The sequence below is a fragment of the Camelina sativa genome, chromosome 18, assembly GCF_030686135.1.
Source record: "Camelina sativa cultivar CO46 ecotype springtype chromosome 18, ASM3068613v1".
Taxonomy (NCBI): Eukaryota; Viridiplantae; Streptophyta; class Magnoliopsida; order Brassicales; family Brassicaceae; genus Camelina; species Camelina sativa.
The window spans coordinates 5,939,148-5,951,587 of NC_141897.1; the positions used below are offsets into that span (position 1 = coordinate 5,939,148).

Here is a 12,440-nt window from a genome sequence, read left to right on the forward strand (position 1 = left end):
GTCCTTATATTTTGACTAGTATTTCACCATGTTGCTCAAAAAAAAAAAAAAAAAAAACGGAATGGCGACAGAAAAAAACAAGATGGGTTAATATGATGCATTATTAATTTATTTCATCATTAGCGAATTACATCTTAGTGTTTTTTTTGTTTAATGTTATTTTTAGAATTTTTTATCATTTTATAATTTATTGTACATCTCGATTGAAATTTTTTATTTTATATTTATAATATATAGATAATGGATCGAGATGAAGAAGGCGATGGCAAAATTAGGTTTTTGAATGATCTTGTCGATCTGGTTTCGGGTTCGTATGGTCCTTTGGAATTCGGATTTATGTGATCTATCTTGCTATCTTTGGCATGCAAAGAGACGAATCAACGGTTTTAGCGACGATGTTTTAATCTCGATTCGGATTTATGGTATCAAGTTGGGGTTATGGATCTTTTGGAATGTGTGGATTCGAGATCGATGGTTCCGATCGGCTTTAATGGGATTAGTGTCCGAGATTGTCCAAATCTCTCACTCAACGCGATTTGTCGGATCTGTCAAATCTTCCATCGACGGCGATGGCGAAGGTTTGATCTGGGTAAGATCTGTGATCTCTTCTGGTATCAACTTGAGGGTTGATTCGCAATGGAATACTTCAAGGAGGTATCCGGATATGGTGTTGATACTAGAGCACCCAGAATCTATGGGGTTGATACTAGAGCACCAAGAATCTATCTCCTGGCATTTATGTTTCCATTTGGAGGATTCTCTAGCTGTATGTCTTTGGAACGCAAAGGAATACATACAGGATCGTATCAGATCGAAGATTGATACGCACTGGAGCATATCAAGGCTTCCCTCCCTATCGTCATCTGATCTACTATTGAGGTTGGTTACTTTGTCTATCGTAGAGGATCACAAGCATTTAGCTTGCCTTTTGTGGATCGTGACCAAAAGAAAGATACGTTTGGTGATCCTTGAAACACAATGGTCCTTGATTTGGTGTTTGATTTGGTGTCTTTATGTTTGGATTCGTCTTCTCATTCTGTTTCGTTTTGGATCATTGTGTGAAGATCTATGGCGATTATGTTTGATCCCATTTCATTTTTGGTATGGATTCAGGGTGAACCTGGATACGCTTTTGATGTTGAAGGAACAAGAGGCTATATTCTGGCATTTATGTAGTCAATCGAAGTCTCCTCTAGTTGTGTATTTTTGGAATGTATGGGAATGCATACAGGATCGCATCAGTCTGAAGATTGTTTCGATATGGAACATATCAAGGTTTTTCCCCCTATCTTTATTTGGTTTAATGATGATATGGGATTCCCTGTTTGCCTTGGTGGATAACATGGGTTTGGTTTGCCTTTTATGGACCGAGAGTACAAGGAGGATACACTTGGAAGATACTCAAGCACAATGGTCATTATCACGGTGCTTTTATGGGTGGATTCGAGGTCTTTCTCTGCCTCGAACTCGAATATTAAGTGTTGAACAGTGGCAATCACTATTGATTCTAATTTCCTTTTGGAATCGTTTCAGAGTGATCCGGGACATGATTGTGGCTCTAGCGAATCAAGAAATTATTTCCTGGCATTTATGTCTCGAATCGGTTGGCGTTATAGCTACTTATTTCTGGAATGCTTGGAACTATATAAAGGATTGTGATGCAGCTCTCAGTACTCATCACACTTTTCTCTATTTCCTTGTTTCAATTCGTGTTTTCTCTGCATCATCTCTCGAGGGTTCTTTTTCTTATTCTGGTTGGTACCTGTGGGTTTGGGTGACAATTTTCAGTATGTCTCAGAGTAGCTTATTGGGAAAGAGTGCAGAGGGTAAGAGTGATGAGGTGGTGGCTCCTAAGCGTCGTATCAAAATCTCGTATTTTGATAACACAGCTCTGATTGCGGGTTATTCCAAAACAATGGTGGGCCGATGTATGAACCCTAAGGTGCAGGATATGAAATCCCTCCTGATCATGCTCCCTAAGTTCTGGCATGTTGAAGGAAGAGTTGTGGGAGCTGATCTCGGGCTAGGGAAGTTTCAATTCGACTTTGACAATGAGGAAGATATCCTGGAGGTTCTTCAGATGGGACCATTCCATTTCGATGGTTGGATGGTGTCTTTGGTTCGGTGGAGTCCAACAGTGGATCCTGCTTATCCTTCAGACTTAACGTTTTGGGTTAGAGTCCTGGATGTTCCTTTCCAGTTCTGGGCGGAACCAACCTTTCGTAGCATTGGCTCAGAACTTGGTCGAGTGGAGACGGTGGACATTGATGGAGGAAGAGTAAAGGTGACAGTTAATGGATTGAAGCCCTTGTGCTTTGAAACGGTAATCGAGTTCTACAATGGTCAGGAGACTATTGTCAACCTTCGGTATGAGCGTCTTCATGGCTGCTGCAAGAAGTGCTCAAGTCTTTGTCATGATGAGAATCATTGCCCATTGTGGGCTACCAATAAGATTACTCCGGCGTTGCACGTTCCAGTAGAAGATGACTCAGCTCGTCCGCTACAGAGTTACAAGGGGGCTGTCATGAATGACAGGAACAAAGGAAAGGCCAGAGAAGTGGATACTCGGGGGTTTGCCTCAGTCTAGCCAGCGCCCTCCCAAGGGCAAGCAAGACGCAGGACCAAAGAATCGGTACTCTCGGGAAACGGGTGAGCCTTCATCCAAGCCACGCCGGTCCAACAATCCTGTACCTTTTAAGGATTACCGACAGAAGGCTAGAGCTGCCACGACCGTAGCACCTTCCTCGGCTGCAGCTCCGGTTGAGGTGTTAGAACCGGGACAGATTCCAGATCAGGTCGAACATGTGGTAGATCAGGGTGTAACCTTTGGGGTTCCACCACCGAAGCGGGTCCGGAGGCCTCTTTTTCAGGAGCCAGAGCTACCTCCACATTCCCGCTTGGAGGAGGAGGTGACCGTGGTTGATGCGAGTTCATCAGTCCCGGGTCTTGGGTTAGTGTCGAAGTTCCCTGGCTTTGGTTCTCTGCAGACTAACTCAACTGAGGGAGATACTGGCGAAACTCCGGCACTTGCGAGTGAGACAGGACCACTATCGGTGGCGCAGGGTTCGCCAACTACAGGGGTCACGGTGGAGGAGAGTTTCGATCAGTGGATGGATGAGGTTGTGACAGAGGAGATGGACAAAGCGGTTGATGTCCCACAGCAGCAGTCTGATGGCGATATGGATGCTTCGGTGGAAGATACTGTCTTGGATCCACCTGTGAGCATTGCGGCCCCCGGAGGTGCACAAGTGGACTCAGGTGGCGTCCTCGTGGAAGCGAAACTTGCTTCAGATGCAGTTTCTACTGTGGCTCCGCCAGTGGAGAAGGCTAACAAAGGGAAACCCCCTTTGACTCTCAAAGGAGCTGCTTCCAGGAAATTGAATGTGTATCTACGTACAACACCAAGAAAACGCCCTGTCCTTAAAGAGGCTGGGGAAGGATCAAACCTGAAGTACCCGGAACAGGAAAAGGGTCCAGCTGGTGGTGCAAAGCCACCCAAACCAACAGTGGATAAATGAAGATTTGAGCTGGAATTGTCAAGGGCTCGGGAATAAAGCAACCATTGGGTATCTCAGGGATTTGTGGGGAAAGCATAGACCTGACTTTTTATTTTTATCTGAAACCAGACAGCCTTTATCTGTTCTGGAACCTTTTGCTGGTCATTTTGGTTTTTCAAATTTACAAACAGTTGATCCTATTGGATGTAGTGGCGGTTTAGCCTTATTTTATAATAATAATTATGGTGTTTCCATTCTATTTGAATCAAATCGTTTAATCGACTTGGAACTCACTTATAAAGGAAATGTTATTTATTTTACTTTTGTATATGGTGATCCGGTTCCAACAAATCGAGACTTAGTGTGGGAACGATTGACACGGATTGGTTTGTCTCGGGACTCCCCTTGGTTTCTTATAGGTGATTTTAACGAGCTTAAAGGTAACCACGAAAAACGAGGCGGAAAACTCCGTCATGCCTCTTCTTTTGTGAATTTTAACACAATGATCCGGTATTGTGGATTGTTAGAATTTTCGGCGGTTGGGGAAGCTTGTCTTGGCGCGGTTGGCGGGATAAGAGCCAATTAGATGTCGTCTCGACCGCGCTCTAGCTAATGAGAAACTCCATGATTTGTTTCAGAATGCATTTACAGAATATCTACCAATGATAGCCTCGGATCATAAACCGGTATTAGCCTCTTTGGAGGACACAGTTCGGAGAGGAAGGAGCGCCTTCCGATTTGATCGAAGGTGGCTTGAAAAAGAGGGTATTTTTGGAGCCATCTCCGAGGGCTGGGTCTCAGCAGAGACAGGGGTACCTGGAAATTTAATGGACAAAATAATAAAGTGCCGCCAAGCAATTTCCTGTTGGCGGAAAGCACAGGCTCCGTTTGGACGGGAGACAATTGAGGATTTAAAATCCCAATTAGCATCTGTTCAGGAGGATGACTCTGTTTCTGTGGAGGCTATTTCGGCATTAAATTGGAAACTGCGTGAAGCATATCGGGATGAGTAGATCTACTGGTATCAGAAAAGTCGGAGTAGGTGGATGCGTTTTGGGGATCAAAATACAAGTTATTTTCATGCCCAGACGAAATTAAGAAGAGCCAATAATCGGATTGTGGGGATGCATGATGCCTCCGGGCACTGGACTACGGAGGAGAACCGGGTTCAGGATATTGCGATTTCATACTTTCAAGAGGTATTCACGTCTACTGATCCCTCAGAAATTGAGGACTTGTTGGGTGAGATAAGCAAATCTATAACGGACGATACTAATGAGATGCTGACTAAACCAGTCACAGAACAGGAAATCAAAGAGGCTTTATTCATGATGCCCCTGATAAAGCCCCGGGACCGGACGGTATGACGGCCCTATTCTATCAGCGTGCGTGGGATACGGTTAAGGCTGACTTAAAGATTTTGGTGGACTCTTTCTTTCGGGACGGCAGTTTTGACAAACGCCTAAATAAGACAAATATTTGTCTTATCCCGAAAGTAGAAAAACCGACCCGGATGACTGAATGGCGTCCCATTAGTTTATGCAATGTTGGGTACAAGATTATCTCGAAGATCCTATGTCAGCGGTTGCGCAAGTTTCTGCCAACATTGATCTCTGAGACACAATCGGCATTTGTAGAAGGACGATTAATTACGGATAATATTTTGATTGCTCAGGAAATGTTTCACGGACTCCGCACCAATCCCTCTTGTAAGGACAAGTTTATGGCCATCAAAACAGATATGAGTAAGGCCTATGATCGGGTAGAATGGTCCTTTATTGAGTCATTACTGCGGAAATTTGGCTTTAGTGACAAATGGATCTCTTGGATCATGTGGTGTGTGACATCAGTTGAATATAGTGTTTTGTTAAATGGTCAACCCCGGGGGTCCATAGTACCGGCTAGAGGACTCCGGCAGGGAGATCCCTTGTCACCTTATCTTTTTATCCTCTGTACGGAGGTCCTTATTGCAAATCTACGGAAGGCGGAAAGGTCCAAACTTATCACGGGGATTAAAGTCTCCACTGCGTGCCCGGCGATTTCACATTTACTGTTTGCAGATGATAGCCTGTTTTTCTGTCGGGCCACAAAGGAGCAGTGTGAAGTAATTTTGGGGATTCTAAAGGAATATGAACGTATTTCTGGACAGAGGATAAACTTCCAGAAATCCTCAGTTCAATTTGGACATACAGTAGATGCGGGAGTGCGTGAAGATTTAAAAGGTATTCTGGGCATTACTACTTTAGGTGGTATGAGCTCCTATTTGGGAATCCCGGAAAGTCTTGGTGGGTCAAAAACCAAAATATTCTCTTTCGTCTAAGATCGGTTACAAAAACGGGCTGGTGGCTGGCCTGCCAGGTTACTATCCCGGGGAGGGAAAGAGGTTATGATCAAATCGGTTGCAACCGCTGTCCCGACCTTTGTCATGTCCTGTTTTAGAATTCCGAAAGCAGTTACACGGAAACTTACGAGTGCCATCTCTAATTTTTGGTGGAGCTCTTCGGGAGACACTCGGGGTTTACACTGGATTGCCTGGGACAGGCTGTGTGCTGACAAGACGGACGGCGGTCTGGGTTTTAGGTGTCTGGATGATTTCAATACCGCCCTGTTGGCTAAGCAACTTTGGCGGTTGATCTCAGTTCCAGATTCCTTATTTGCAAAGGTCTTCAAAGGACGTTATTATAGGCATTCTGATCCATTGGATCCTATTAAATCTTATTCCCCATCTTATGGATGGCGTAGTATGATTTCTGCTCGCTCTCTGGTGAACAAAGGACTCATTAAACGGGTAGGAACTGGGGCCTCCATTTCAGTATGGTCAGACCCTTGGATACCTGCTCAATCCCCGAGACCAGCATTGTGTTCAGGATCGCCAGTTGATCCAACACTCCGAGTTGAAAATTACATTGACAGGACTTCACGTTCCTGGGATTTGGCATTGCTTTCGGCTTCTTTCGAGGCGGAGGATGTAGCCCTTATTTCTGCATTACCCCTTGGCAATCTTTCCACACCGGATAGTTTGGGGTGGCATTTGACTAAAACCGGTGTTTATACTGTTAAATCAGGATATCAAGCTTTGCGACAGAAACCGGAAAGTGGTCTACCTATTTCGGGTCCCAATATTATCCCTCTACAGGCATTTGTTTGGCAAATTCGATGCCCACCAAAACTCAGACATTTTCTGTGGCAAGCAATTACAGGTTGCATGACAACCACAGCTAATCTCCGACGCCGTGGATTAAGTTGTGATATGGAATGCACAATTTGTGGAGGGACGGAGGAGACAGTTAATCATGCTCTCTTTTTATGTCCTCCGGCTAGGCAGGTTTGGGGGTTGTCCCAGTTCCCGACCTCTTCGGGCTGCTTCCCATCAGACTCTGTATATGATAATATGGACTCCTTATTCTGGAGGTTTCAAGACATTCCTTCGGTGGACATGTTCCCATGGATTCTATGGTATATCTGGAAGGCCCGAAATGATAAATTATTCAGTAATTTGGATTCCAACCCGGTAGCAATTATACGGTTGGCAGAGGAAGAATCCAGACTTTGGTCTTCAGCTCAGGACGATCTGTCGGGATCCCTCCCTTCTGGTATCCCTCGGCCTCCATCTAGAGTTATGACTCAGACTTGTAACACAGGTCATGGCTTTGGGTCTAGTCATCAATGCTTTGTAGATGGCTCTTGGAAGGCGACTGATCAGTTTATGGGTAGAGGATGGTATTGTATTTCTCCTGTGGGAGAATTTCCCACCATGGGTGCATCTAATTCTCGCCGTAGCTTGTCGCCACTACATGCAGAGGTAGATGCCCTTGTCTGGGCAATGCGATGTATGATTGGTGCTGACAACGAGAAAGTCGTCTTTCTCACAGACTGTTCTGATTTGGTGAAGATGGTTTTCTCGCCGTTTGAATGGCCTGCTTTCAAGACATACCTGGACGCTATCGAAGAAGATAAAGGGGAATTTTTGTCTTTCTCTCTAGTTCAGGTACCAAGATCACAAAATGGTAGAGCGGACAAACTGGTGCGTCGAGCTAGAGTGGAATCGCTTCCAATTAACTTCGTGAACAATTTCCCTTCTCATTGGCTCGTTTGAGTCAATCTTGTAATTTGTTGGCAAAAAAAATATATATATATATATAGATAATGATGTATAACATTAAATATTGTCTATAACTAATGAGCGATTGATCTAAGTTGATCCGGTGATCCGCTGACCCGGAAGATAATCGGAGTTGCAGCCCAAATCGCTTTTAAAAACAATATTGCTCAAAAACCATTTTTCTCTCCCAAAAAGAAATAACATTTTTTACTCCAAAATACCTTTTTTTTTTTGTATATCCCACAAAAAAGTTGTCCGACACATTTCAATTGCTTACGTAGTGAACGTATACCCAAAGACCAACAATATTCAAAAATTAATAAAATAATAATAATTGCAATGTTTGAAAGTCTTTCAATGCATCATTATCGTCACTCCGCATAACAAAGATGCCTCTGAAACTGGTAGACGACCACAGAATTAAACAAGATACAACAAACGTCACAAACCAAAACCAACCGTAATGATGATAATGTAATTTTCTGTTGGATTCGATAATGAAAATGAGATTTGTAATTACGACATTGAGATAAAGACATGTTTCTAGTAAGAGAGCATTAATGAGTATTTTACAAGAAAATGAGTAAATGGAATATTGTTTATTCTTGTGTAGGAGCTGACAATAAAAGGACCAGAAAAGGCAGTTTTAGAATGAAAGAGTCAAAAAACAAGGAATGTTAAGACAGAAGCATTTTAGTTTATCTTTTCCATTTTCATGAAACTGTTGTTGTACCTTGCGCTTTGTGGTCCATTCTTTGTTTCTTCGTTATATTTATTACAAATAACGTTGAACACTTTAACCCATATATTAATTGGTAAGAAACAGTTTTATTCAGAGGCATTTATGAGTAGTTAACTGATGGTGACCTTATCACTATGGTCTATGGGGTACAAATGTTGTTAAGTATGGGGTACCATGTTGTTGTTGTTTTAATTTACAAACAAGGCACAACAGCAAAAATAAATTTGTCTTAATTATTTGAGAACGTAAAATCTTTTTGCTACATTTCTAAAACTTACAAAACTAGTAAAATTCTGGTAAAATATACAAATGTCTTCACTTTGTGATGTTTCCATCTCATAATTAAGATTTTTTTTGAGTTTCTTATTGATAACATAAGTTTTTGGTACTTTTGACATGTGTTTATTGAATATCTTATGTTTTTAACTCAATGTTTTTTATAGCGACATCTAACCAAATCGCAGGCTAATGTGTACTGATGTGTATAGCTAGTGTTGCAAGAAGTTGAATACGATAGAGATTGTAACAGATCAAATTAATTCATGTTGTAATAAGATGAATTTGCATGAAAACAATCCGAAGTACTCAATTATATGGAAATATACTAGCTCATATCACAATGTTTTGCCTCCAAGAAGATATAATAGAGTCTCTCGATTCCACTACCAATGACTATATGTCCACTCAAGTTCTTCCATAGTTATATTAAAAAACAAAAAAACCCCTCAAATTGATTAAAGAAGAAAAAAAAATAGTCAAAAAGCATGAAAAATTAACTACGTACCTAACATAGAGGTTTATGCATTATGTTAGGTACCTCTAAGTTAATTATTGCTTACCTCTAAGTTTATTATTGTAAGCTAGCAATGAAGACCATACAATCTCAAGGGGCATCCAAGATAAGTCTATCAAAATGTAATGTGAGATTGGCCCTGTTCCTGTGTTAATCGCTGCGATAGCGATAGCGACTCGGGCGAAGGCAAAAAATATAACAGAAATGAAAAAACAGTCGCTCAATATGGTCGCCGGTGACATCATTAATGAAGATAAAGAGTCGCAGTTATTTTAGCGACACGTGTACATGCCTAATACGTTGCCATTATAACATCGAGCGATTCCTCTCCTTAAACAGACTCTCCACATATTCTTGTGTTAAATAACTGTTTTTTTGGTCGTTGCATGGAAAAAGAACAGGGCCATTCTAGTCATAAGCGTTTCTTGGTCATTAGTTTTACCTCATCTCAAGCATACGTGTGAATGAATAAATCCATAATATATTTATGTTGCATCAGATGTAGGCCAGTAGATGTCGGAGTTACCTCAATCCTTAGAAAGTGGCACAGTGCTCCAAGATCCTAGAGACAAAATCAATTTGCAAAGTCATCGAGTATATGTTGGATTATTACCATATTATTTCAAATAACATTTGAGACGAGTTTAAGATTTCAAAGTAATTTATTCTACAAGCTCTATAGTGTAAAAATGAATTAAGATGCATAGCACATATGAACGAATAGTAATTTTGAATGTGATATTTAGCTCACTTAAAATAAATAAAAATATTAAACAAATGATTAAGTAAACAAATAACCTACACAAATTAGCAAAACAAAGGAAGTATTTTAGAAAAAGGTTAAAGACAAATCATTCCAGTTACGTATTGTAGACAATGTGCCCGTACATTTCTCCAATGCACTAATTAATACAATTTCTTATAAAAATTGCAAAAGAAACAACAAAATTAAAATGCAATTAAGAGGAGCTCGAGCTAGCTGTGACAAGACAAACACATGGAATATGGAATAAAGAACAAATGCGAGAGAGGAGAGAGATATGTTGACCGGATATTACACACAACCTTTTCGATACATCCAAGTAGATCAAAGGGAATTATTCGATTAGTACCAATTTCAATTGTTAATTATTGTAGTTGCTATTTCGATTTTTATATATAAGAGGTTAGAACTTATCACATTTCCCAAAGAATCTAGAGCGCATTAGGCGCTGACCCTTGCTTCTTAATCTAATTTAATAATATGACTCTTAATAGCTAAAAAAGAGTTAGGCTTTTTCCTTTCTTTTAGATATTTTCATATCAGTCTTATGTCTAGTGAAACCAAGTTTCCTTTTATTTTTTATTTACAGGACTAGACAACCAATAATGCAAATGCATCGTATAAGAGATAGATAAGAGGCTTTGTATCATTTTCTTATAAATATACTTTCCTTAATAGATCGTATTTTGTTGTAACGTTGGATCCAACAAGAAAACATCACGAAATCCTACTATATTTCTTACTAAAATTATTGGCTTTTTGTTAAGATATGTATCCATTGATCAGCTAAAGTTCTAAGATATCATATACAAAATAGATTATATATAATATAATTTAAGAGTTCAAATGTGGTAGCTAAACTGACTAGACTACGATATATTTGTTAAGCCGATTTGATATCAGGTTAGTGTTATATATATATAAATTAAAATGAGTTGTTGTGGTATGGAAATGCTATAGTTAGACTGTTAAAGAGAATAGCTAAAGTTGATGTATTCGATCAACGATTTATCGGACAATATATCTTTTGAAAAAGTATCGGAGAATATGTTTGAAAGAAGGATCCGGCAATTACAATGTTAATCTATACAGAGTGCGTGTGGGATACATAAGAAGCATATGTAGATGTCGGAAACTGGAATTAACTAAGCCACCAAAAATTATAAACAAATGTCACGTGAGAGGGGAGGCCATGTTGGCGCCGAGGAATGTGGGGCTCGACAGCTTCATTCGAACAAAATATAAAACGTCAAACACATTAATATGGTAACATTAATACCATAGGTTATAGATGTAACAATGCATTTTTTAACTTATAAGTAAAATATATAAGAAAATTAATGTGGAGGGAATAATGGGGCTCTCATGCAGCATCTACGTGCCACGACAAAATGCTACCCGTTGAATAGAACGCCAATGCCTTCCCCTGCCCTCTCCTCTCTATCAACATTTTGTAATTAATGATTTCCCTATATATATATTGTTGTAAGAATTTCCCTATTTATATTTACTACTATATATTGTTGTTTTATTTATTATTATTGGTTATTGCTATTACAATGTAAAAAAATAATTTTCTTGAACAAAATTCTTTATACATCTTCCTTACTTAAGTTACATGTATTTAGATCATATATGGATATTTCAACTTATTTCTCTAATTAATTATATTATTAACACGATAAATTTTAGCTTGAAATTAAATTTTGAGCATTGTGAACTGTAAAATTTAAAATATTGTAATTATGTCAATTAGTGTGATTTTTAAAGTTTGTAGAGTATGTGCAATAATTATGTATATAAATTTTCTTTTCGTGTATTTTAACGTATTTTTCTAAGTTCAATTGTGAAGTGTGTGAGAAACTAGCGGGTGAATAAAAAATGGGAGAAGGAAGTGCATGTGGGTAAGACCAGCCAATCTAAAAATTCTTCCACTCTTAGTTACCCATAATTAGTATACTACTAATAACAACTCTTCTTTCTGAAAAGGAATATTTGTGGTACCTATGAACATAACGTAAATAACACACAAGCTTTGTTAACGAGATTCGGTTTTTCCTACATCTCTGGGACCTAGTCCAGAAAAAATTCACTAGAACAATACAGCAATTACAACTGCATATCATATAAGTACTAGTATACCTATCATTCTTTTCTAGATGAATACCATCAAAAGATCTCTCTATCTTGTTGATGGGGCAACACTACACATCTTGTGTGCATCTCTCAAAACTACCTTGAAGCGTGCAAGTCTTCATGAAGCGCCTTCTCGGTATTTATATCAATTGCCCAACCCCTAGGGTTAGCAACTTTCCTATTATACAACAAATAGGAATTGGAAGATTAACAATTGTACAACCTCTAGGATTGACAATTTTCCTATTATACAACAAATAGGAATTTCCTATTATACAACAAATAGGAAAGTTTCTCTCCATGATCCCATCTTGAATCTTCCATTCAAGATGTTCATCCAGCTCAACAACCGCCACTTGGCTTGTCCATGTCGGCCTTAAGCTTCTGTACTCAAACTCTTCAATTCA

The 12,440-nt window shown here is 39.7% G+C and overlaps 2 protein-coding genes across 2 annotated transcripts; both read left to right on the forward strand.

Moving 5' to 3' along the window:
• Nucleotides 1-261: 261 nt before the first annotated feature.
• On the forward strand, nucleotides 262-3,754 carry LOC147921584 (uncharacterized). The gene is made up of 3 exons (XM_087498661.1): nucleotides 262-879; nucleotides 1,114-1,448; nucleotides 1,534-3,754. The coding sequence occupies exon 3, from the start codon at nucleotides 2,529-2,531 to the stop codon at nucleotides 3,516-3,518; it is 990 nt and encodes a 329-aa protein (XP_087354787.1). The 5' UTR covers nucleotides 262-879; nucleotides 1,114-1,448; nucleotides 1,534-2,528; the 3' UTR covers nucleotides 3,519-3,754.
• A 789-nt stretch (nucleotides 3,755-4,543) lies between these two features.
• On the forward strand, nucleotides 4,544-7,593 carry LOC147921585 (uncharacterized). The gene is made up of 3 exons (XM_087497748.1): nucleotides 4,544-4,858; nucleotides 5,173-5,719; nucleotides 5,819-7,593. Exons 1-3 carry the CDS (start codon nucleotides 4,544-4,546, stop codon nucleotides 7,591-7,593), a joined length of 2,637 nt encoding a protein of 878 aa, XP_087353874.1.
• The last annotated feature ends 4,847 nt before the right edge of the window (nucleotides 7,594-12,440 follow it).

Bases quoted from the DNA above. Each gene is read 5' to 3' on its own strand.
- LOC147921584 (XM_087498661.1), top strand. From the start codon at position 2,529: ATGACAGGAACAAAGGAAAGGCCAGAGAAGTGGATACTCGGGGGTTTG.
- LOC147921585 (XM_087497748.1), top strand. From the start codon at position 4,544: ATGCGTTTTGGGGATCAAAATACAAGTTATTTTCATGCCCAGACGAAA. The intron at 4,859-5,172 runs GTATGACGGCCC...TTGATTGCTCAG, and splicing joins TAAAGCCCCGGGACCGGACG to GAAATGTTTCACGGACTCCG. The intron at 5,720-5,818 runs GTATTCTGGGCA...CTTTCGTCTAAG, and splicing joins AGTGCGTGAAGATTTAAAAG to ATCGGTTACAAAAACGGGCT.